General features: G+C 38.8%; 1 protein-coding gene across 1 annotated transcript in view; it reads right to left on the bottom strand.

Annotated features, from left to right (window-relative positions):
* The window catches only part of SHOC1 (shortage in chiasmata 1), a 51,270-nt gene extending 34,764 nt beyond the window's left edge, over positions 1–16,506 (bottom strand). Inside the window, 9 exon segments of the mRNA XM_052701317.1 lie at positions 8–112; positions 1,094–1,250; positions 1,972–2,074; positions 3,516–3,678; positions 6,448–6,629; positions 8,629–8,710; positions 9,283–9,412; positions 12,084–12,160; positions 16,317–16,506. Of these exon segments, the coding sequence (XP_052557277.1) occupies positions 8–112; positions 1,094–1,250; positions 1,972–2,074; positions 3,516–3,678; positions 6,448–6,629; positions 8,629–8,710; positions 9,283–9,412; positions 12,084–12,160; positions 16,317–16,506 (1,189 nt within the window).
* Positions 16,507–26,454: the final 9,948 nt, after the last annotated feature.

Here is a 26,454-nt window from a genome sequence, read left to right as displayed (position 1 = left end):
TTCTTACCTGTGTCAGAGATTTCCAACATACTTATGCTGTTACTGGAGCTAACCACTGAAATAGGACAGTATTTGGCAACTTCCATTTTGTTCGCAATTTTTTCTTTGAGAGCTGAAAATGGATTTTAAAGGATGCCATAAATTAACCATTTATTGACCTTTCCTGTCAAAACAATTAAAAAAAATCTCCTTCTTAGATCTCCATAATTTATCAGTATGAAAAACTCCCATTATGCTTAGTAGCACAAAGTGCCATAAATCAGTGATTTATAGACCAGAACAGTGCCCAGTCTTGTCCTTTGGACTTGCTGGAAAACAACTGAAATGCACTGTAGTTGCCATCTGAACCACCCAGCCTTTTTACTTCTTCAGTGACGTGATTTCTGCAACAAGTGGGTAGCCTAAATGTAGTTTACTAAGTGCTCGTGTACGCAGGTTCTCTTGCTGCTGAAGAGGATTAAAATAAATGTCAATCCATTCCTTTTTATTCTAATCACAAAATTCTCAAACATCTGCACTGGAGGCCAGGTCATTTTGCTTGGTACTGGAATATGACATGCACGATTTAATGTACTAAATGTATCAGAGAAGCTTCCCTCTGCAAATGTTGTTTCAAAGTCTTGCTCCTACCTTCAATAAGCGACAGTTTCACTCTAATTTGCATCCCCCAAAAAGAAGCAGTTTTCCTCACTTGTTTGATAAAACTAATGCAAGTTCATTTATAATTCATTTATCAGCTCAAAGAAAAGAGTCCCAGGCAGTATCTTTTTCTCTTAGCAACACAAAATAATTCCACATAATAACAGAAACCCAGATATAGTTATGAATAAGCCTCCTATTTATTTCAAGTTTACAGCATAACTGAAGACTAAACCAGCCATTTCCCCTTGGCTATCTGATGATACATTTCTAACACTCTGAAATTTCTGTATGGCATAATTCATGGTTTCACATATAGAAATTCTAATTTGATACAGTCTGAAATAAATTCTAAATGAATTGAATGTAAAAGATTAGATCATGTTAAGCCTTATTCCTAATTGTAAAAACAATAAGGAAACGGGATAAAGGATTTAAGAAAACCAGCTCTCACCTTCTTTGATTACCTCTTCACACATATTTTCAAAAGCCATATTTTCTGGAGCTAAATTTAGTAACTCCTTCAATTCCAAATATGATGGAATCTTATTGGACTCTGATGTGCTGTTGCTGCTTTTGCAGAATTCTAACTCAAAAGGCAACACGAAATACTGAAAAATATTAATCATCACAGAATATTAAGTAAATTTTAAATTTTCTTTGACATCATTGTAGAGTCTTAACTTGGAAAAAATTAATTAGTTAATTAATTAGTTAATCAAGTTAAATGAATTCTAACCTGATCTCGGAGCTTTTAAGAAAGAAGACATGAAATACACGTGGCAGACACAAAGCTTTGTTCAATACATAGAAAAATGACAGCGTACAATATTTCAAAATGAACCAATGCAATAAAAAGAGTAGATCTAAACAGATATTTCTGAATCAAGCAAAATCCCCATTTGTTTAACTGAATGTTTGCTTTTTATAGAATATTAAAATACTGAGAAAGATAAATTTGATTTTCATTTTGTTTCCTCAGAAAAGAAGCTTGGTTCCAGAGCATGCATTAGAACTTTCTCTTTTCCATAGACACACCATGGCTTTCCACTCCAATTCATTTTTACTCTTAGTGCAACTTTACCTACACAAATATGCCAACACGTCAGGTTTCAGTAGGAACAATTTAACAGGGTGAAATTCTTACCAACTGTACTGAAAAATTAAAAATAGGCAAATAATACCAGTGTTTTTCTAACCACAGAAACAAGAAGCTTCAAATATTTACAAAATATATATTAAAAAAATCTCCATGACCAGCAAATGAACAAGCAATAATACACATAAAACAATCACTAATAAAACAATTGGGCAGAAACAACATCATGGTACCTCTTTATCTTCTAATGTTGTTTTACAGAAGTCCTCCATAATTCCTTGAAATTCATTCTTACTCTCCTGCATTTCTATTTTATTTTGGGAAGTCAAACACTCCCTTTAAAAGACCAGAAAATAAAGCAATTACATGCAATTGTTTTTTGAGAAACAGTACAGCAGGTGCAGAGTAGTATCACTTATTTGGATCTGTCTTAAAGCAACAACAATAACAAACAACAGAAACAAAAATCTACTTTTTAAAATTGTTAATTTATAACTGTCCTGTCTTGTGAAACTGCCTACTTTCTGGAAAATCTGCAGATCTTGTTTTTCCTCTAAGATTTTATGCTTTATGCAAAATTTCTCTAATCTAAAAATGATATTATTTGATTTCAGTTGCTTTTCATTCCTATTTTCAGGAATCTTTCATGCACTAAAAAAGTAGAACATGCTGACTATTAAAAAAAGTATTTTCCTTAGCGTGACAGTATTCTAAAATGGTGAGAAATTAAATTTAAGAGTCAGACTATTACTTGTTTTTCACAGCAACAATACAAAGACAGGGTGAAAGATTTTTCAAGCAGAAAGAAACCTGTTCATTGGACCTGCTCCCTGTGGCCTTTGTAGGGTGGTAAAACTGAAAAGAATTGCCCTTTTAGTGGGACAGCTTTTCCATCTAAACCTGGCACCACTATCTTCCTAGAGGAATACTGTAGATCAAAGAGTAAAAATGTGTCCATGTCTGGCTTCGAGATACCACCCAACTTTACATTAATTTGAAATTTATCTAAATGTATCTTTGTCTACATGAGTCTCCCTGGGTGCTCTACTAGGTGATTAGGACTCCCCACCATGATATATTTGGTGGCTTGCTAGCTGTGCATCAGCAGGCCAGAGCTAGTTCTCCAAATGTTCACACTGACATTTTTTCCCACGTGACTTTTATTTTTGAAAGTTATTGGGGAATTTGGATTGTGTTCTCTTTGGAGGAAATTTACTAAAGTCTACATAAGCACAATGCCTTTGTTCAGGACTCACTGGAAGATTAGAATGCATGTTCCAAAAAAACAGGAAAATAACTCATCCTTGTTCTATTATTATGCAGGTACAATTAAATTAACTAAATTCTACTTCACCTTGCTTGTGAATCTGGCAACCCTGACAAGTGCAAAGTTATACAAGTCATCCGAACGTGGAGTAAATCAGCAGAAAATTTAGCCAGACTCAACTCAATTTAATGGCATTATACTGAGAGGGAATCAGGCAGTCGAGGGGAGCATGAGATCCCTTGGAAACGGATGTTCTTCCTGCATTTCAAGACTAAATTCCTGAGCACAATTAATTCTTACAAAGTATAATAACGACATGACTTCATTTATGCATTGTTTTAAATTGCATATATAAATTTTATCGTAAGATTTTTTTTCTGTGGGAGAAGAGAAGCTGAAATCTTTACCTGTTGAACTAGTTAAAAAGTTAATACATGAAATCTGTTAACCTGTCAAAAGCTTTACTCATAAGTTATTATTTATACTTAAGGTTATTCAATTTGTAGATACCTGAAAATATTCTCTTCTGTTAAATTCTCTCCTTCAGAAACTAAAAAAGGATCTCTCACACAAAAAAATTTAAGTCTGCCCAGAAGTGTAGATAAATTAGGAAGTTTTTTATGATAGTTTTTCAGATTATCAACAAAAACAAATTCATCTCCAACATGTAGATCTGAAGAAAAATAAGAAAAAGAATGATCAGAAGAATTATCTAGTGACATTCCAAATGCTACAAACATCAGCAAAACAATAATTATGTCTTAGTTTAAGTTTTAAATGTAACTTAGTCTAGATTTCCAGAGGCATAACCGACAAGCTCTCTTTTCCTTTAGCTTTTTTTCTTTTCTTACACGTAACACTTGTTAGAAGGAAAAGCTGCTCTATTTTCATTCCCTTCTTTGCATTATCAAATACCATAAGGACCTTTTGCAGCGGGTTTTGGCTGAATAACTTAGTATTAACAACTTAGCAATTTGTAGCACGCTCATACGCTTCAGCAGGCAGTAATGAAGAAATGTATGCATTACATCTAAAAGTAAAACGTGGATTCGCTAATTCTGCAACAATGATAAACTTTCTGGAAAAAAGACACAATACATAGCAATATATCTAGAACTAAACTTTAATCTCCTTCTATTTGAAATACAGTTATAAATTATCATTTCAAATTCTCTATCACATTCTTCCTTAATTTGGCATTATTCACTTTTTCCAATCAAATCACATTGTACGACTCTTAATATTCCTGTTCTGATAACATTTACCTATGAAGTAAATGTCTATGTTTTGTCATTCACTGTATACATCTTCATGCTTTTTCTGAAAGTTGCTTTTATGCTGACAACAGATTAGTCAAAGTCAACTACCAGGTATTCAGTGACACCAAATAGCTTTAAAATTTTTCAAAATGAGAGATAAATGTTCAAATAAATATTCCCCTCAAAGGTCAGCCTTTTGCTAAGATTTTTTTCTTTAATGCAACAACAGTTAAGAAAAATGGCTTGAAGTAACACAGTGTTTGTGCTGATCAACAACTATTTATCTGTTAATTCAATAGGCTTGTCAAAAGACTAATGAATAGCTTGATGTCTGTCATGGTTTTAAGATTTTTGTTATCATATTCTCACATCCTAACATCATGTAGAGCACTGGGAGTTACAGAGTTAATGCTCCAGTTCTATGGATTGCCGACAGTTCAGGTACACCTTCAGAAGAGAAGAACTACACATCTCAGAGGACTGCTCACTGTTCTGTTTCCATTTTCTGTTCAGAGGGAAAGATAAAACTGCTCGCAGGTCACGAGACTGTCCCTCTCCTGCTGCTCATGTCTGCAGTGCGTGCTCCTTAGCCATCTCACCTTCAGCATTAGATCAAAGCCTTTGGGTTTTGAACACTCTCTCTCTTTTGTTTGATTAGCTTCAATTCCAATTATATTGTATTATATTGTGTTATTTTGCATTCTGATATCTCATATTTAGTACATTAGTTTTCTTGCTCCGACTGTTGCTGTTTTGTTTTAGGCCTATCTCCCTACTTTTTCCCCTTTCCTGGGCTGTGGGTCCTTGGGTCCACCACCCCATTAGTCAGAGAACAGGGCTGAACCGGCCCATAAACCATTGACAGTGTCCTGCCATAAAAAGAATTTAAGAAAGCAGTGTTTTTAGCTTGCCTACTTACTTTTGTTTAAGTACAATAACTATCTGTAAGTTCTCAAAAAGCCAAAAAAAAAAAAAAACCAACCACAAAAAACCTCCTCCTGCCCATGGAGATTTACCTCTTTTGAAAGGCTGTTTCTAAAAAGGTATGAGCTATAGCATGGAAAAGCACACAAATTCTTTTTATTCCTTTTGTAGATAAATATGAGGGCTGCTCTGAAAGTAATACCTCCTTTTTTACTACATTGGCCCATGAGGTCAGAGTGGATGATGGTGACATGGCAGTACATACAGGCTGACCCTTCTCGCCAATGTTCTGTTACATTTTGTTGTCAAGCACAGATAGCAGCAGAGGGGCAGGCTGACAAAATGCTGCTTTGTAGCTCAGAGTTTTCTCTATTAAGCAGCGCTATTGTGCTCTTTGTAGCTATTGTAATTTCCATGGAAATCACAGGATATTTTGGGAGCAAACTACATAATATAGAGGACTTGATTAATGATTAAAACATTCAGTTATATTTTACATATGTGGATAAAAATCAGGTAATTGCTTAAGGAAATGAACTAAGACTACTTTCAATTACTAACTGTAGAACAGTTGTATTGTTGATAATATGTTCCTAGTAAATGTTATCTTGTACAGCCTCACAACAAGAACCACTTGTGCCCCTACGTTGCTGTGGAGCAGTCTGAACAAACGATTAACTTAGTTTGCTTTCCTAATGTAATCTAATTTACTGATAGACGAATAAACAACAATAACAAAAAACCAGTTCAGAATAATATGTCATAATATAGTAAAATAAAAATTTCTCAACAGACTGTTCCGCAATCAGAATGAATTATACCCATTAGGGCTGTACTATCCAAAATGTTTTTGAAAACACAAAGGAATGCTACCCAATTCAAAATACTTAAATCCCAGGAACAAAGTAGAAACTGCTTATTTCTTTTCCACCTTGATACATTAAAAGAATATGCCTCAGGAATCTAACTTTATTGAAGTACAAGGGATCATTAGTATTTTGACCAATGCCTAGCAAAATCTATTTACAGTGATCCTTTGGGTTCACTTTCTGCCTTATGCTACTATGACCCATTAAGCCCTACTTCTCCACGGAAAAAAAACATCTCATAAAATGGTTATTACTTCTGCAATTGCAAGTAATGTGATCACCCAAATGACCTCTTCAATGATCCTTCAGTCATGAACAAAAAAATGTGGAAGTTTACAAGACTAAAAAACCTAAATTTTGTAAAAAGTTAGAAAAGACTCAACATCTTACCTTGCCACTGTTCCTTAAGCTCAGTAGCACAGTCGATCTTCAAATATTTCTCTTGAGTTGATGCTTCCTCACAAACAACTTTCTCGAGTAAGTAATATGTTTCTGTGTCAATCTGAGAGATGGGATTTGAGCTTGCTATTACTTCATTATTGACACAGAACCCTATAGAACTGATAGGTTTCCTAAAAAGCAGAAAAAACATTCAGGTAATTAAGCAACTGTAAGAAATTTTAATAACTTCTGTGACTCCTGAGTGTATCAATGGCACACAAAAAGACAGACTAAGAACTTTCATAGTCACTGTACTTAGTCAGAACAATTTGAAAATAATAGACTTGTCTTCATTATTCAAATACAGATCCAAAGTTCAACCTCTCTACTACCAATTTACATATTTAATTCTTTCCCAAGATCTTTAAATTTAATCTCAGCATTAAATTTAACAAAGGGCAATGGCTGGAAAAAAGCATCAAAATTGCTGGTGTCATAACACTTCTGACCAAAAAAGCTCTGGGTTAAATGTATACATATCTTTCACATATCATGCAGAAATTATAGGCAAAAAAAAGGTGAAATACAGTATAAACAAAGAAGCAAAAACATTTCATTTTCTTGACACTTTTTGTGCTAATGTCAGTATTAGTATTATTTGCCAGGGAGAAAACCTGGTTACCAAACAAATAGCAAAGTCATTTGACAACAGATTTTTTTTTAAAGTTAGTTTTGGGTTAACCATACATTTGGATAAAATACTTGTAATTTCTAATTAAAATATGGCCATTTTAATGCTGCAATATCTATATAAATTGAACGAACAACAAACTTACATTTCTGAAGAACCTGTGTTTTCTGCTTATATATAAAAACTGTTTCTAATATTCTAATTTCAGAGAACAGACATCTCAAATGTTCATCCTATTGATTTATTCAGTATTCTAATAATCTGTTGCGCTACACAGTCCTGACATTTGCCAACCATCTGGAGGTCGACCACATAAGTGAAACGGCTGGAAACTGCAGCATAGGAAGTTCTGCACCAATGTGCGCAAGAACTTCTTTACAGTGAGGTGACGGAGCACTGGAACAGGCTGCCAGGGAGGTGGTGGAGTCTCCTTCTCTGGAGATGTTCAAGACCTGCCTGGATGCCGACCTGTGCGACCTGCTGTAGGGAACCTGCTTTGGCAGGGGGTTGGACTCGATGATCTCTGGAGGTCCCTTCCAACCCCTACAATTCTGTGATTCTGTGACATGGCATCAGTATAGAGAACAGAGTGCATCTCTTAATTTCAGCATAAACCTTCATGTTTAGTCAGTGACACTGGAGAACAACTGCTACAGTTTTTTAATAAAACATTTGACAAAGCAGCACAGCCTTGAAGTTATTTTGCATCCACAAGTGGCACAGCTCATGAGTGAAAACTGTCTGGTATTGACAACAATAAATGCCCAAAGCTGAACAAGATGTAAGCCTTTGAAAATCCATAAAACTTTGAACACTGTGACAAAAGAGAGCCGCGTTTTAATAAATCACAGCTAAGTGAGCTGTCAAGATGTGGTCATGGCTCTATGTCCAGGTACTGGCCAGTCACGACTGGTGTCCCACAGGGGTCCATCTTGGGACTACTGCTCTTCAATACTTTTATCAGTAATTTGAGTAGTGGGATTGAGCGCACTGTCAGCAAGTTTGCTGATGAAATATTACCAGCCACCCCTCATTGTGCTCACATCCTCTCTTTGGTCTCCATAAACATTCAGCAAGAGTTGAAGGCTATTGGTAGGTGCCATTTTTTTCCGCATGAAGGAAATCAGTTCCACACCTTTACTTCACGCACACTTTCATGCCAGAAACCTTTCTGTCAGAGTGCCCTTCTGCTGCCATCTGTCACACAGCAACAGCAAGTAACAGAATGTTGGCAGAAGGTTTATACTCTGTTGTGATACATCTATGGCATCTGGGGCAAAAATCATAAAATAGGAGGCATTACTTTCAGAGCTGCCCTCGTAGTAGTACTTTTAGTAGAGAAGACATCTTTAAGCTGTCTCCTAGAACAGCTCCGCAGAGCCGTCCACTTCATACCATCAGAAGACATTTCCATATTCTATCATCACTAACTTATCACTCACAAAGTAGCTGAATGATATTAAAGGAATTGTATATACTTTAAAGATAAGGTCACTGACTTTTCCAGGAAATCCTCCACATACGAACTTTTCTTCCATTGATCCAACACTGAAACAGCAATCATGTTCTGTGTTGAAGTAACTGGGACAGAAAGAGAATCACATAAAAAATAATAAAATCATTTTTAAGTATAGATCAAATCATTGCAGAGGTTAAACTGCAGCTAACACATATAGAAGAGGCAAAGATTGTTGCTTCTACTGTTTTCAAGTGAATGAAAGTAAACCAGAAACATGCAAATATTTTAATACACATTCACATATCATTACACCAATTTTTTCAAAAATTTCAGCATAATCTCCCAACTAAACAGATCTGTTTTCATTACTGATCTAGACCACTAATTTTCTTGCACAACAGTATGTCTCCCGACATTTTATACTGTATTTGACTAATTCAGCATGAAGTTTTACAGAGATGTCAACGATCTAATCAAATATTGCCCTAATTTGTGGTGCCATACACAAACAAATACCCAGTACCCATCTGTTTCTGATTAGGCAATCAATAAACCCTGCCTTCAAATGCTGTAAGAGTGCTACTTCTGGAAATACATTTTTTCCTATTAGAATACATCATATTATGCTCAAACAGAAACCTTTCTGTCAATCCACAATGAATTTAAAGTAAACCTTAGCAACCAGACTACTTACTTCTTGTCCAGGGCCTCCTATACTGATCATGAGCAAAAAGTCCAGTCAGACGATACTTTTCATGTTGTCGGAAATAGGGAGGAAAGCAAAGTGATAATCTACGGATGGAATACTTTTGCCTTGCCATGCTCTGCACAAAAAAAAGGCATGTGATGGGATTATGAGTCACACTTATATTTGTCTTTTTTATTTTTGCGCACCATGCCTTTTTATATTTAAGTTTTATATTTCTGTGAAACTGAGACACAGTCCAATCTAAGAGAACATAAAACTCAGTTCTGTCAACGGTCACCATTATAAATTACTTTTCCTTTTTGATTTAATCCTCTGTCAGATACTTAAAACTGTCAGAATTGTTAACGACAGTTAATTTTAAGAAAAAGGAGACAAAAAAAATTGCCATTATTCCATCTTCTTTAGAAAACTCTTGCAAAAATTGTAAGAGCCACATTGATGCAATAACAATTTTTTGTCTAAGGCAAAACACTATGTTTAGGCAGGTATCTTCTCTCCTAATCCTAATTATAACCTTTCTTGTCATTAAAACAAGTTATAATGACAGTGACTGTGCTCTTGCAGTACTCTGAGGTTAAAAATATATGAGCTGCTGGAGTTAAAGCAGAAACTGCTGAACAAGTAAATGCAAGCAATAAAGTGTCAGGGATCAGAAAGACTATGTTAACACCAGTATGCAGTTTTGTGAGGATACCTGTAGCTCAGTAGCCTAGAATTAAGCATATTTTCAATCACTGCTGTTTGTAAAGTAGAGCAAACATGTCCTAGGGCTGTGTGCACAGATGGTGGCCTTATAACAGGCAAGCTATACATTTTACAGAACATTTTAGATTGATTTGTTCTGAGTATAATGGCTATACTGAATTAATTGAATTTATGACGTCTGCTACAACATAACCTTTCTTGTCTTTCTCATATATATAAATGTTTTTTAAAAAGAGTATTAATGTTTAAATCATTTAGCCAGTGAATATTTCCTACTATTTCTCAAGGAAATGTAAATGTCTTTATAAAAATCTCTTTTAAACAAAAGACAGTTTTCTTACAGTCCCGTACAGCTTGCCTGTATTGTCAATTTATGATGTAAGAGAATACCAAACTTCTAAGATGACTCTGTAATCACACCTGCAATGCTCAGTAGCTTGAGGAACCTAGATAGTCATCTTTCTTGAAGTATTTATTTAAACTGGGCAGTTGGAAGAACTATACCTGGGCTTTATCAAATGACAAGAACATCAAGAGAAGGATTCCACACTGAGCTTAGCTAAACATTTGCAGGAATCAGAGTTTTGAGTCTCCCATCAAATTCCAGCATTTCCTACAATTGGAAGCATTAAGCAAGTGCATTTGGTAAAACAAATCCCTGAAAAGTTCACTGAACTATTACATGCTCTCTAGCAGGATGGTAGAAACAAGAAACTGCAGTTTCAGGACAGCGTAGCCTTCATACAGTCAGATGCAGAATACCTTCACTTTTGTGACCACATCCACTATTTCTGCTGATATTGCAGAGCCAGCAGCCAGTCAGCAAGTTACCAAACACTAAACTTCTGCCTCTTTTCATATATCCCACTATCAGCACTACCTGACTCCTCAAAATTTAGGCAAGAAAACGCACGAATCTAGTTATTTTCCTTTTCATGGCCCTGTACATGTTTTGCTAACATACCCTTTCACAAATATTCATATTCACTAATGCTATAGAATCATCTGAAGATCAAACTGAATAGAATTGCTGCTGGAAGGCTGAAATACAGATTGCATGCTGCTGGAGTTACAGCAGAAAAAGGTTCTGATGGTACATTCTAAGAAAGAAGGCACAAACAGATACTATGGAAAACACCTTCTGCACTATGAGGAAAGGGACACAGACAAGGTATTCAATAGTGTGGACTGCAGTTAACCTGCAAATATTTGTACTATATTAGACTAATTCAGAGTTACATTTCTCCAGACATGTGCCAGGACTACTTGTGAGCGTACTTGCACTCCTTCTGAGTTCTTGAAGGCATCATGTCTCACCATCTCATTCTTCTACTTTGCACAAGGAATATCCCCGCTAGGCAAAGCACCATCCTGCCAGAAAATTTTTTAGTATGGCTCATATCTTTTCTTTGAAAATGTGAATAAGTGAATCCTCAATTAGAAAAGACATTGCACCAAATTATAAGCAATGGATGACATTACACAGACGTAGACAGAAAAGAAAGCAGAACTTTGTTAAGTTTTCCATGTTGTAACAGATCAACATTAATAAAGCCAGGAGATTCATTGTAGATGTCAGAAACATCTGCTTTACACAGATTTTAAATTTCATCCATAGCATACAAAGAAATGACACTTCCCCATCTATAGTAGTACAACGATTTGTAGCACTACCTAACGCATATTAAAGAAATTAGAAACTAAAACTAGTTCTTCAAAAAGGTAATTAATTGAATTGTATGCATTAGAAAGCACAGTACACACTCCAAAGGAAGCTCTAAGCAACAGGGTATGAAACACAATCATAAATACAATAGACAAACAAAAAATAAATGCTCTTCTGCTTTGGTAAAATTGCATTTTAATTTTCTATTAAAAAAGGTAATCAGTCCTTATTGTTATATAACCTTATTATTATATAACCTTAATAACCTTATTGTTATACTAGCATCAGTGCAGTACAACAACCTCAAACAAATACAATTTCTTAGAAATTAGTTCTCTACTTTTTAACATATATGAATCTTTTAAATGACTGACATAATTCCTTCAGAATAATAAGGGAAATAATAAAACTATACCTCATATAAATAGTCTGTTGAGTGATACTTTAAAGCTGCAAACATCTTTTCTGTTTTGTGATGTTTCCGACACTTGTCTAAAAGAAATTCAGAAAAATGATAAAAGTTCTTGTACAAGAGTTAAAAGAGCAGACTGAAATAAAAGGCTAAACAAGAATAATTTCTGAGCTTCTTCTAACATACGCACTTTGAACTGAACTTTGTTTAGAAGAGCGTTTAGTATTCCTCCTTTGGAAGGATGTAACAACTGAACTAGAGACCACAGACATCTGATTATGCAAAAATGCCCTTTTCTCTCTTCTCCCTTCCCTCCCTTCCTCTGCCCCTTCCCTTTTCCCCTCCTCCTCCTCCTCCTCTCCCTCTCCCTTCCCTCTGTGCCTCTTGCAGTTCAAAGAAAACCTTTCAATCCTTTTAAGTGAATGTAAGCAATCTGAGTTATCTCCCCTAAGCAATAATTCTGACAATTTAACAGATCTAATTGTTGAACCAATCAAACCAATTAGATTATTTCTTCTGGATTCAAAAATTGTAGTTCAGCTACCTAAACCTAATCTTTCACTGACTAACGCATAGAGCTGCTTCTTCTTTTTTATTTTTATTTTATTCACTCCTTCAGTTTTGCAAGCAAAAAAGAATTGTATGAGCTAGTTATAAGGAAGAGGTCCTGTTAGAACACCAAGTCTCTAAATTAATAAGGGGACTCTGATGGAGTCAGGTGGGTAATGGAGTACAGGTGAAGGACTACAAGAACATATATATGGTGTGACTGGTCATGTGCGTACAAGGTAAGAGTATCTATTCTTAAATAAATTAGGTAAAGTGTTAGGGCTAAATTAAGATAATCCTATCCAAACAGTGTATGATGTAAATGAAACATAAAAAACTTGAGTTGTAGGGCCGTAAGGAAAGTTGGGACTCAAGTAAATATCAGTAATATGGCATTAGGCTAAAATTGCATGGGTAACAGTGTCAGAAATAACAAATCCAGGTATGAAAGTAACAGAGACCAACAAATAAAAGATAATTAGGAACTGGCTGTTTGCTTGAAAATAGTATGACCAGGGAATGTAGAAGGCTGGGTTCAGGAAAAGGGAAAAAAAAAACAACCCACAAAACCACTCCAAACCATAACTAAGGTACAGAGGGGAATTCCTGTCATAAGCTGCACAGAGGCCCTCAGCCAGTGGGGAGGCTGACCAGTGAGCCAACACCTGGCTGCGCTGAGGAGATGAGAGCAACTTTCCTATTGCTACCTTGAGAGCGCCTCACTGGAACACACCGACACTGCTCCGAAAACCAGCAGCCATCACAGACGGCGCCGCAGCGCGTACCTCAGGAGCGACCTCAGGGCGGGAAGCGCGCCTGGCGCCTCTGATTGGCTGCCGCCGGCCGAGAGGCCCCGCCCCTCCCTCACCATTGGTCTCCACACCGCGGCGGTGCCTCCATAGAGAGCTGTGGCCCGGTCTGGCTGGGGCTGCGCGGTCTGGGGGCGCCAGAATTGGGTGCAGTGCAGACGGTGGGGTCTCGCAAGAGCAGGAGTGCAGAATCACCTCCCTTGACCTGCTGGTTGCGCTTCTCTTGATGCGCCGCGAGATTTGATTGGCCTTCTGGGCTTCAAGTGCACATTACCAGCTCATGTCGAGTCTTTCATCAGCCAGCATCCCCAAATCCTTCTGCTCAGGGCTGCTCCCAAGCCATTCTCCACTCGAGCTGTATCTGTGCTTGGGACTGCCCTGATTCAGGTGCAGGGCCTTGCACGTGGCCGTGTTGAACTTCATCAGGTTAGTGTGGGCCCACCTCTGGGGCCTGTCCAGGTCCCTCTGGATGGCAACCCTTCCCTCTAGCGTGTCAACTGCACCACTCAACTTGGTGTCATCTGCAAAATTCCTGAGCATGCACTCAGTCCCGCTGTCCTTATTGCCTACAAAGATGTTAAAAACCATTGGCCCCAGTACTGATCCCTGAGGAGCACCACTTACCATAACTTTCCTGTTCAAGAACTGGACAGAGTGTCCAGAGGTGAATCATTGCTGAATCTGGTGCTCACCAACGTGGAAGGGATGATTGAAGACATGAAAATCGCAGACAGTTGGGGCTGCAGTAGCCATGCCCTGGTTGAGCTGATGATCTCAAGAAATGCAGGCTTGGCAAACAAAGGAATCAGGACCCCGAACTTCAGGAGATCAAACTTCAAGTTGTCGAAGGAATTGTTAGGTGAGGTCTCCAGGGAAGGAGTCCTAAGAGATAACTGAGTGGAACAAAACTGGCTACTCTATAGGGATGCCTTTCTGAGAATGCAAGAACTCTCTGTCCTTCCGAATATAAGAAAGCAGGAAGGGGATACAGAAAACTGATGTGGCTTGGCAAGGCCCTGCTGGTCAAACTGAGGGAAAAGAAGGGCAAGCATAGGCAGTGAGAAAAAGGACATTTCTATAATACAATCATGGAATTGTAGGGGTTAGAAGGGACCTCAAGGGATTGAATCCAACCCCCTTGCTAAAGCAGGTGCTCTACAATAGGTCACACAGGTAGGTGTCTAGGCAGGTCTTAAATATCTCCAGAGAAGGAGACTCCACTACCTCTCTGCACAGTCTATTTCAGTTCTCAGTCACCCTCATCACGAAAGTTCTTTTGCATATTGGTGCAGAGCTTCCTATGCTCCAGCTTGTGGCTGTTTCCCCCTGTGGTCTTCACAGACCACTAAAAAGAGGTTGACCATGTCCCTCTGTCTCTCACACTTATGATACTTACAAACATTAATAAGATCCCCTTTCAGTCTTTTTCTGTCAAGTCTGAACAAATACAGACTGGTCAGCCTTTCCTCACTGGGGAGATACTCCAGGCCCTTTATCATTTTTGTGGCCCTCTACTGAACTCCTTTCAGGAGATCTCTGTATTTTTTGTTCCAGAGAGTCTGGAACTGGACACAGTACAGTGTCAGGTGTGGCTTGACTGGGACACAGTCACAGACACTCCCTTGACCTGCTGGCCACACTCCTTTTAGTGCACTTAAGGACCCCATTGGCCTTCTTGGCCACCAGGGCACAATGCTAGCTCCTGGCCAACCCGTCATCCACCAGGATCATCTGGACCTTCTTTGCAGAACTCTTCTCCAGCAAGTCATCCCCCAGCCTTATTGATACATGCGGTTATGCCTCCCCAGGTACAAGACTCTACTCTTGCTCTTGTTAAACCTCATCAAGTTCCTCCCTGCCCAACTCTCCAGTCCATCCAGATCTTGTTGAATGGTAGCACAGCCTTTGTGCAGCTGCTCCTCCTAGTATAGCAGGTCCACAGGACCAGAAAAGGGAAGGAGAGGAGAGGGTGTCAGCAGTTTATGGGCTGATTCAGCCCACATCTGCAATTAATGGGGGGGCCCATGTACCCATGCCCTGGAAAAGGAGAAAGGGGAGAAGGGGAAAGGGTAGAGAGATGGTGGATGGGCCTATAAACAGAACAGCAGCAACGATCTAACTAGAAGAAGTTAATTTACTAAATATGATATTGAAATGCAAGAGAATCCAACACATAATAGGAACTGGGGCTAATATATCAGATAAAGTGAGAGAGAAAAAAAGTATCTGAAACTGAAGCCCTTACTCTAAAATTGAAGGCGAAATCACTGGGGAGCACACATGCTGACTGGCAGTGAGAAAATAAGAGTCCCATGACTTACCAGGAACTTTATCTTCCCTTCTGAGCACAAAGTCCTCTGGGGTATGTAGTTCTTCTCTTCTGAGAGCCAAGTATTCAGGAAATCAGCAGTCCACGGAACTGGAATATTAACTCTTTAACTCCCAGTGCTTTACATGATGTTATGATGTGGGATACCAATAACAAAGATCATAAAACCATGACACTATCAAAACTTGTTGTGGACTGTATCCTTTCATCCGGTTGCTGATGAAGATGCCGAACAAGACCAGACCCAACACCAACCTCTCGAGAACACCACTAGTTACATGCCTCCAAACAGACTCTGTGCTGCTGCTGAGCTCTGCCTGCCTGAGCTCTGCCAGTCTGCCAGTTCTCAATCCACTTCACCATCCACTCATGTACCCCACGCTTCCTAAGTTTCATCACAAAGTGGGATAATGTGGGAGATGGTGTTCAATGCCTTGCTGAGTCAAGGTACACAATACCCACTGTCCTCCCCCCACTTACATGGGGGTACATCGAGCATGATCTCCCCTTAGCATGCTGACTATCCTGATAACCTTCTCTTCCACTTGCTTGGAGATGGCACCTGGAAGAACTTGCTCCACCACCTTTCCGGGGTGGAGGTGAGGCTGACTGTCCTGTAGTTTACCGGATCCTCTTTCTTGCCTTTTTTGAGTCCTGGAGTGACATTGGATTTGTATTCTTTGATTTTGGCTAGACACTCTCTGATCATCTCCTCCTCAACACTAGCAAAGCCTTCCATTCCCCAGACTCTCTCTTACCTTCAGGATCTGGGTTTCCTAAGGGAAAGACAATGTAGTGAAGACTGAAGCAAAGAAAGTATTCAGTATCTCTATCTTCTCAGTATTCCCTGTTACCCAGGCTGTAACAAATAATAAAGCTTAAATCTCTTGTGTTTCAGTGAAGTATTTTTGCAATACTGAGTTTTTAACAAGTGAGTCATAGTGATTCTGCTGTTTAATGAGTAGTTCTGAGGGTGCTTTGTGGTTAGTATGTCTTCTAAGTGAAAGAAAAAAGATCAGTAAAAAGGTTTTATGCATGATGTATATTATGAATGCATAATGAGATTGAAATACAATTAGAAGTACAAGGTGCTGATTGCATCTAGGTGTTGTTATCCAAATCTTCCATTAAAAGTTACAGGATTTGACTTAAATTGACTGACAAAGACAAAAACAACACAGTCTGCCAAGACCTGCACCTTCTGCAGGTCACTCAGAAATGGCTTCTCATGAGCCTTCAGCACATCTGAAGACTGCATTTCGTGAACTTGTTATTTGGTAGGCATGCTGTATTTCAGCAACTCATTATTCAGCTGACAGTCTGCTTCTCCTGATTTTACACTGAGCATACTTTATGCTTTTCCATAATTTCCTTTCTGACTTACAGATATGCAAGCACCCCTATGTGGTAACAGAGAGACCATTACATGGTAGCTACATTTCCACTTGCATGTCTTACTTTTATTTTTAGTTGAGATTTATTTGCAGTTAGGTTAAAAGATGAAGATAAGACAAGGAATGACATGTCCTTCTTCCAGAATGCATACTGCACAATCCATCTATATGCAAAACCAAACCAGTTTATCCTTTTCTAAGATATGTTACTGTGTGTCTATGTATTAGTCTGTATGTTTGTGTCGTTCTCTGTTCAAGAACAGGGAGGAGAGGAATGTATAGGTTGGTCCAAGTACTGGATCATTTGATTTTTAAAGCTAGAAAGGAAAATCATGTGCAACACAGAGGCTCAAAAATGCTTCATTTTAACTGAAGAATCAATTAAGTGGGTGGTCTGGTTTGTACAAGGTCATACCATCATTTCCCTAATGAAGAAGCACTTTTTTTGGCTCCAGAAAATCACTGTTTTAACTCATTGTCCAAGCAAAAAAGGAACAGCAATTTTTAAGCATCATATTGCCTTGTACCAAGAGGAACTGTAGTTATTTTTGAGTTGTGATTCACTGACGAAATTGAAAGAGTTTAGCTGATAAACAAGAACTATGGAGCCTTTGGATTTTTAGTGTCACAGCTGCAGGGATTGTATAAAGTACCTCTAAAGCTGATGTTTCAATATGAAGAAATGCAGCTTAATAAGATAATGTTTGTCCCACAGGAAATCATATTCTCTATTTTAAAATTTGTCATGGTTTGTTAAAGTGGCATTTGTTTTGCAGCACTGCTCATGCGTGCAGTAATATTTCAGTGTTTACTTTTTAATTGGTACTTTGATTCAGACAATATCAATATTGATCTTATCATACATTTAATCATTTTAGTCACAAAGAGACTGCTTCTTGCCGTAACATCTCAGCCAGAATTGCCAGATTTCTTCATAATGATGGTAATAATCTTCTCATGAAGATTAAAATTCCTGCTGATTAGCAAGAAGTCACCTGACATTGGCAAAATCTTCATGAGTGAGAGAAAGACGAAATTGCCTTTATCTACAGATAGTAAATGTTAGCAGCTTGATTAACCAGGACATGAAGTCGACATCTATTCAAGGAGCATGAAAAATAAATAAAGTTGGTCATTTCATTTCATCAGCAGTTTGTGTAGAAAGATACACATCCAAGTAAAGTAAATTCTGCAGTATTTGCTGAAGAGGTTTTGTGAACAGCTGCTGTGAAGATGTTCCTGTTCCACAAGGGGTTGCTGTTGTCACATATCTTGGTAAACGGTTTCCACTTCGAAGACTAAAGTGTAGGCATGCCAATCTCTCAGGGAGTGAAACAGAAGAGTATTAGCTGCAAAGGAATCTTCAAAGGCTTTGGTGATATATCCTGAAATAAAAATACAGTGCAGCTAATACTTGCAATACTTGCAGTTTTGATGTTTTTTCTTTGCTTTTTGTTTAATTTGCTTCCAAATGAATGAGAAATGGAAGTCAGATGCACTGGATATTTCATGAATACTGAAAATTAGTGTTATTTTATCTTTGAAAACTGTTGGTAGCATATATGGTATTTTTCATAACACTAAAGTTGGTTTTGCAAGCATTGTTGGGGAGAATGATGCTTTTAAGCAATTTTTTTTTTGGGGGTAGAAAAAATATTTCTGTTACAGATGTCTCAACTGAGCAGTAAAAGAAGTTCGAATAACTAAATACTGACATTCTCATGTTAACAATGGTTTCTGAAGCACATTTGTAAACCCCACCTTGTAGTGGACAAAGCAGACGTTGGTATGTCAGTAGAAGTTGGCTCCAGTCCTGAGCCAGTAGCATGAAGGAGGGCACCCACTGGAAAGTGAGTAATCCTCTGAAAGTGTGCTGAACCTGGACATCCCCAGAGACACAGAGTCTTGAGCAAGGTGGAAGAAATGGTGTTGTTTCACTGATTTCTTCAAAACTGGAGTTTCACTGTGGTTCATTTTAGAAATGGACTAGGGCATTCTGTGGCATGGTAATGAAGAGTTATGCCACAGTTATGCTTGCTGTGGAACCTCGGTGCCAACACAGCGTGCAACCTCAGGAAACGTTTCTGCAGACACAGATGTGTTTTCAGAGAACACTACAAAAGGAACAGCTGGATTTGCTTGCATTTCTCAGTGAAATCATGCGGAAGGAATAAATGGAAGGTTTGAAATTTGCAGCTAAGGATGGCCATTCATTAAATGCTGGAACTTGGTGATTGATCTAACTAATGGAAGATGTTATCAACAGGTTTAGTGGTGCCTCTCCCAAAGTTCAAAGACCATCTTAGGAACATACATTTTTGGTACATTGGCTGGAATACATTCTCTTGGAATCTGTACCCCCAGAGAGTTTTGTTATTTATCTGTATTGGAGGCCTGCAATTCCTTAAATCTAGGCATACTGCCAACGTTCTGGGAACTTTCTAAACTCTTTGAGTGCTGTGCCAGTATTTTGTTGTTGTTGTTGTTGTTGCTTTTTGTTCTGGCACCGTGCCAACTTGTTTTTGTAAAGAAACAAAGTGTTTGCTTTCTCTTGTAAAACTGTTCTTCAAGGGATTACATTTCATCGTGTTCTTCCTTTTAACATTTAGAACGTAGTGAACCTTTATTAAGTCTGCCATTCTGCTCTACAGAGCTATATGCGTATATAGTAAATTAAATACACTGATGGAAATGCCTATCCGCCATCTGGATGCAGCATGGCATGAATTGGGCATTGAAAGTTACGTCTCAGAGAGAGTTGCTAATTTTACATGTGATTTTTTAACAGGCTTCCAATCTCTCCCTTGAATCCCTTATACATTTTTGAAATGCTCATCCAATGACTATGTTGAGAATCTCCAGCTTGTTGCTGGGAAACACCTTCTGTTTCCTACATTTGCTGACTGTTGGGAATGATTGCAACTTTCCAGGAGTACATTTTGCCACTGAAGTGAGGTGTTTATCTGTCTACTGTGCATCCAAAGTTATGGAAAGTGATACATTAATGAAATTTCTCCATAAAAGAAAGACAGCAGTTGAGCTACTCAGTTTTGATAAGCCAGCTTTAATACTGACCTAAGTGCTGCTGCAGTTTTTGTTCTCTTGACTTCAGTGGATGTTTGTAAAGAGCTTGAGTACTGCCTCTTCAGGATGTTTCTGTGACTGCGTGAAATTGCTGTACCATCTTGGGCAGCCAGTCTCAACTGTCTTGGGAGCTAGGTATGAGACGTTAAATGCTTCAGCACTGGCTGCAATATTAATTGATGATGTAGCCTAATTTTTCACGAATAGAAAAATAAGTTTTGAGAAATGCGGCTGAAAAGATCAATTGTAATGTAATGTAATTGGTGATGTATTTATTGTATTTCTTTTGATGAACGAAATAAATGAAGTCTCTCAGAAAGCAATTTCAGTATTTGCTTTAGATAGACAAGGTAGAAAATAGGATGCTAAGGCAGAACTCTGAGATGCAGTAAGTTGCCAAATATTGGATACTAATGTAGAATAGAAGTCTTTTTGTTTGGTATATGTATGATCTTTTCTGTTTCTGAGGATGATGTATGGAGACCTTTTTTTACATTTTAACACACAGAATAAAGACTAACATTTTGTAATAAAGAAACAGTGTTAGGATTTGAATCTCTTATGTATTTAAACTAGCCAATGTTTAGTATTTTGTCACAGTATCACTTCAGCTATACATGGAAAGGTAATTCAGCAGGACAGAAAACTGTAACAGAAATAAGGAGATGCTAACAGCATGGAAAGCATCCTACCTCAAAAGGTGAAGTTCTCATAAGTCTCCTGAGCAGAGGTCCTTAATCTTCTCTAAATGGCTTTGACAGTATGGATGTAAATAGAAGGACTTATTTTGACTGCTCAGGAACCAGAGGAAGAGAAGCATGATTGTATGTAGACAGTGCCTGAACTTAATGGGCTTTTGTAAGTATGGCTGAGCAGTTTCCCTTGATAGATGGACTTGTCAGATGATTTTGACAATTCCTTGGGATACTTTCTTAACAGCTAGGCTCAACATCTGAAATGAACTGAAATAAAGCCAGCTGCTTGACTTTGAGTGTTTTGGGTCTCATGGGTTGTGTCTTCATCTAGATCAGAAAATCAGAGAGCCGTATAACTGCCAGTTTTTCAACAGTGCTGTAGTTCAGGTATCATCTCAGAATTTTTCTCTGTGGTTAGAAATGGTTTTAAAATCAGTGAGCAGAGTGACTAGTTTGAACCTTGAATGGCCCCATCTCTACTGGGAAGATTGCATGCTGTTGTCTGTCAAGACCTTCAGACAATGACTGGAAAAAAAAAACACAAAACACCACCACAGAGGAGCACTCTTTCTCTCTGCCAAATGAGTCAGAAGCCCCCTGTGGTCATTAGGATAGAGGGCATTGAACAAATAGAGCAAAACCGAAAGGAATGAGGGAAGCAGTTAGCTCAGGAGAATGTAATGTCCTGAAAACAATCCCAAAGCAAAAAGTGACCAAAATTTTGGAAACACTGATGTTCTCGAGAGACAGAAGTAGAAGGAGGTGGGGTGTGAGCTCTGAATTTTAGATGAGTATTGTGTTTGTCCATCCAGAAGGAGGCCTTCTTTCAACTGCGTGAGTGCATTCATAAATAACCATCTGATTGGAAAAGATATTTGAGAGATTTTCTTGTGGTCAGTGGAGACATAGAACCTGAAACCTGAGATCACCTGTTTCTAGCTAGAAAGTGAAAAAACAACCCTGAGAAATCACTTGCATGTGGGATAACTGTCTCACTCCACAGAACAATGAGCAGCATACCAGAGGTTGACATCATCTTCTCAGAGGGACTAATAGTTGGTCATGAATTCCCTTTTTATAGGCTTAGATGTACACTGCACTATTCCAGAATGATGAGGTGTCAACCGCCTCTCTTGAACTCTGTAATCCAAAACAACGGCAATTTTTTGTGAGGCCTATGGCTTCACGTATCAGGTAGTATGCTAAGGGATGTTTGGAGTGTACTCTAGAAATGTATTGTTTGGTATGTGGAAGGTCCTTGAAGAGCAAGCCCTGCAAAATGTATAAAAATGTATTTAATGGAGTTGTAGTAAGCTGTGCAAGCTGTAGTAAGCTATGCAATTGAATGTTTCAAGTATTTACAGCAGCTGAGTGACTCATAGGTGAGCTCTGTTCTTCTAACTAGATATATGCTTGATATATGGATTGGAATCAGAACTTGCTAGAGCTCAGGAGATGTTCATCTCCTTTAGGACTGTGCAGTTATTTCTACTGCACCTTGCTAACTGCCTCATCAACAGCAGCTGTTAATGAAGTGTTGTGATCAGGAAGCCTCACGTACAGCAATCACAGCAGCCTATTCCTCTTTCATTCACCTTTCATTAAGTGTTTCCACATCAGCTAGGCATGATGTGCATATTTCCTCCTCAGAAGCTGGGAATGTAGATCAGTTATGGGAGAAGTGTGAGACAGGGCTCAATGTCATAGTGGTTTATTATGTTACATCTCATGTTTCAAAATCCTATGAGTCTGTGGGTATTTTACTCTAACTTTCTTTAGACTTCTGTTATTCATCTGTTTGATTCCTCATTCCACACTTAATGAGCACAGAGAGAGGCTTTGTTTTGGGTTGACATTACGGTGCTGTGAAAGAATAACTTCTGGATAGCTGCCCTTCACTGTTTACTGATGTACAGTATTGCTGAAATTATAAACATAAAGTAAAACATTTTCCGTATTGTGATCATTAATAAATCTTATTAGCTGCCAGTGACTTCAATTTATGTTGATCTATAAAGCCTGAAGAAAGCGGTTCGATTTGTCTAAGAAAAAAAGGCATTAACACGCAGGAAATAGTTTCTCTCGGTGCCTCATAGAAGAACACACTGATGTGAGGAAAAGGGTGGGCTCTTTCCTCTGATGTATGTATCACTATTGGCATCTATGAGTTTTTATTCACACACAGCATCTAAATGTAGTCTAAGGAACTGTCAGTTTTAAGGTAGCATTTGCACAAGAGCCAGAGATAAAACTGAAAACATGCAGTGTGTTTTATTTTGTCATTTAAGTGCCGTTTTTTCACCTTTCATGCCAGTCCTCACCACTGCCTCCAAGCCTGACTTCGAGTGAATTATTTCATGTGGAAGTACTTTCAGGATCATGGATCAAAAGTGTAATAATCATTGCAAAATGATATTAAGTCTTGTTATATGATTGTGTTAGATGATTTGGTATGCTGAAACCTTCAATGGGTATTTGTTTATGATTCTGTACTGAAACTCTCCCTTCCTATCTTGGCTGCAGTGCATAAGGGCAGATTTTTAATGCTGTAGAAATTAATGAAAGTAACATTCCCTGGCTTCCATTTGAAATATTATGTTTAGTAACTGGAGACAGGGCAAAGGCGATTTGTATCAATCTGTAGAGTTATCAACATGTTTGGAACAACTGATATACAGAATCCATATCAGCGGTCTGTAGTTGTTCTTCAGCTGTGACAGATCACAGAATTGATGAAAGAATGAAGATCACAGATCTTTCACAGATGAAAGAAGCGGCAGCTGAAAAGACTGTAGCACTAGCAAAAATAGGGTAACATTTGTGTAGAAGGTACTAAAGAGAGAATGGGAATCCCAAGGTGAACAGGTTTAGGGACCACTAGGATATTCCTTTTCAGTGAAATCAGAGTACTGTTTGTCATATCAGACCATAGCCAGGAGAGGATTGTGCAGTTTGCCAGGAGTGTCCCCAGTACCACTGCCATGGGTTTGCAGTGTCAAGAGCTGTTTGCTTCTGCTTCACTGGGATGTTTTGGCTATATGAGTTTGTTTATACTCCATTTGTTATCTCACCTTAATGCTGGGAGTGCTATCAATTTGAGATTAATTTCTAGACAATTGTGTTTCAAGTGTTCCATCGCATTCTCATGTTTCCCCTCCACTGCATCTATGTGAGTAGCACTAAGCCCCTTTCTACTATAACAGATTGCTGTACTCTCATCTGAGCACTTGGGTTTTAGGTCAGAGAGCCACCAGGAGAGAGCAGCTTCAGTTAGTATGCTCCATTGGTAACTCCCATGGAAAACCCTAAATCCTGCACTGGGCCTGCTTAGTTCATAAAGACTCATACTATGACTTTTAGTCCCCAGGAAGACATAAGAAGCCAGACACACAAAGGGGTAAGTTTAAAAATCAAACACCTTCTCTCTAATCTGAAGATCACAAAGCTGTCAAGGCTGCTGGGCCATCACTCCATGCCAGGTAATGCCACTCTATCATCCATTTCCTTGCATTGTTGTGTCATGTTTAAGTTGCCTATAATGGTACACAGCAACAGCATATTATAAAATTAGCAAATCATTTGAATGTTTAAGCACTTACAGTGCACAATTTACAATCTACAGGCATAGGAATGATACAATTGTGCAATAAGTGCTTTGCATAACACAGGTTACAGTACACCTCCAGAATATAATTGCACGGTCTGTGAGTGCTACCAGGAGCACAGAGGCTACAAGGCTCTTTGCCACGTCTGTTTTCTGCAATGTTGATATGTCATGTCATGCTTATAATGTCATACTCACAGGGTCTGTCAGAAGTTTCCAGTGTCAGAACACACAGTTAACCAGTATGACACTGGCTGTCGTATGACTTTGGCAAATTAAGGGCAAGTTTTCATGATGTGTGCTTGTGACTTGAGAAACCCAGTTGAAGATTCTGTCTAGTTAACACTCTGTGTCATCTGCTGAGCCATCTGGTGATGATAAGAACATAAATCTACTATCAGGAAGAACTCTTGAATAGCAAAAGCAAATAATTCACAGAATCACAGAATCACTGTGGAAGGAACCCCAAGAGATCAAGTCCAAACCCCTATTATGGCAGGTTCCTACAATAGGTTGCAGAGGTAGGCATCCAGGCTGGCCTTCAATATCTCTATTGGAGTAGACTCCATAACCTCTCTGGGCAGACTGTTCCAGTGCTCTGTCACCCTTACTGTAAAGAAGATCTTCTGCATGTTAGTATGGAACTTCCTATGTTCAAGTTTTGAACCACTGATCCTTGTTCTATCATTATACACCACTGAGAAGAGCCTGACCTCATCCATTTGCCTCCCTCTCTTTTGATATTTACAAACATCTATCAGATCCCTTCTCAGTCTTCTTTTCCCCGAGCTGAACAGACCCAGGTTACTCAGTCTTTTTTCATAAGGAAAATGCTCCATGCTCATAATCATCTTTGTGTCCACCTCTGCTGGACTCCTGGGAGATTCCCATCTTCTTTGTACTGGGGAGCCCAGAACTTGACACAGTATTCTAAATGTGGGCTCATCAGGGCAGAATAGAAGGGGAACATCACCTCTCATGCTCTGATGGCCACGCTCTTTTTAATGTATTCCAGGATGCCACTGGCCTTCTTCGTCACAAGAGCGCACTGCTGGTTCATGGCCAAGCTATTGTCCACCAGAACACCCAGCTCCTTCACAGAGCTCCTCTCCAGCACGTCATCCCCAATCTGTACTGATACATGCAGTTATTCCTCCCCAGATGCAAGACTTGCTCTTGTTAAGCCTCATCAGATTCCTCCCTACCCAAATCTCCAGTCTGTCCAGATCCTGTTGAATGGTAGCACAGCCTTCATGTTTGTCAGCTAATCCTCCTGGCTTTGTATCATCAAAACTTGCTAAGGGTGGATTATATCCTTTCATCCGGGTTGCTGATGAAGATGCTGAACAAGACCAGACCCAACACCAACCTCTCGAGAACACCACTAGTTACATGCCTCCAAACAGACTCTGTGCTGCTGCTGAGCTCTGCCTGCCTGAGCTCTGCCAGTCTGCCAGTTCTCAATCCACTTCACCATCCACTCATGTACCCCACGCTTCCTAAGTTTCATCACAAAGTGGGATAATGTGGGAGATGGTGTTCAATGCCTTGCTGAGTCAAGGTACACAATACCCACTGTCCTCCCCCCACTTACATGGGGGTACATCGAGCATGATCTCCCCTTAGCATGCTGACTATCCTGATAACCTTCTCTTCCACTTGCTTGGAGATGGCACCTGGAAGAACTTGCTCCACCACCTTTCCGGGGTGGAGGTGAGGCTGACTGTCCTGTAATTTACCGGATCCTCTTTCTTGCCTTTTTTGTGTGCGTTGATTTTGTGTAGGTGCTCTCTGACCAGATCCATCTCAACTAAAGGGAAGTCTTCCTTTTCCCAGACTCCCTCTTACTTCCAGGGTGTAGGATTCCTGTGGGCTAGTCTTTGTAGTAGAGACTGAAGCAAAGAAGACAC

This window comes from Tympanuchus pallidicinctus, unplaced genomic scaffold, assembly GCF_026119805.1.
Source record: "Tympanuchus pallidicinctus isolate F22 unplaced genomic scaffold, pur_lepc_1.0 scaffold4, whole genome shotgun sequence".
In the NCBI taxonomy this organism is placed as follows: domain Eukaryota; kingdom Metazoa; phylum Chordata; class Aves; order Galliformes; family Phasianidae; genus Tympanuchus; species Tympanuchus pallidicinctus.
The sequence above is the reverse complement of the archived record's forward strand: the minus strand, read 5'-3'. Positions and strand labels throughout refer to the sequence as shown.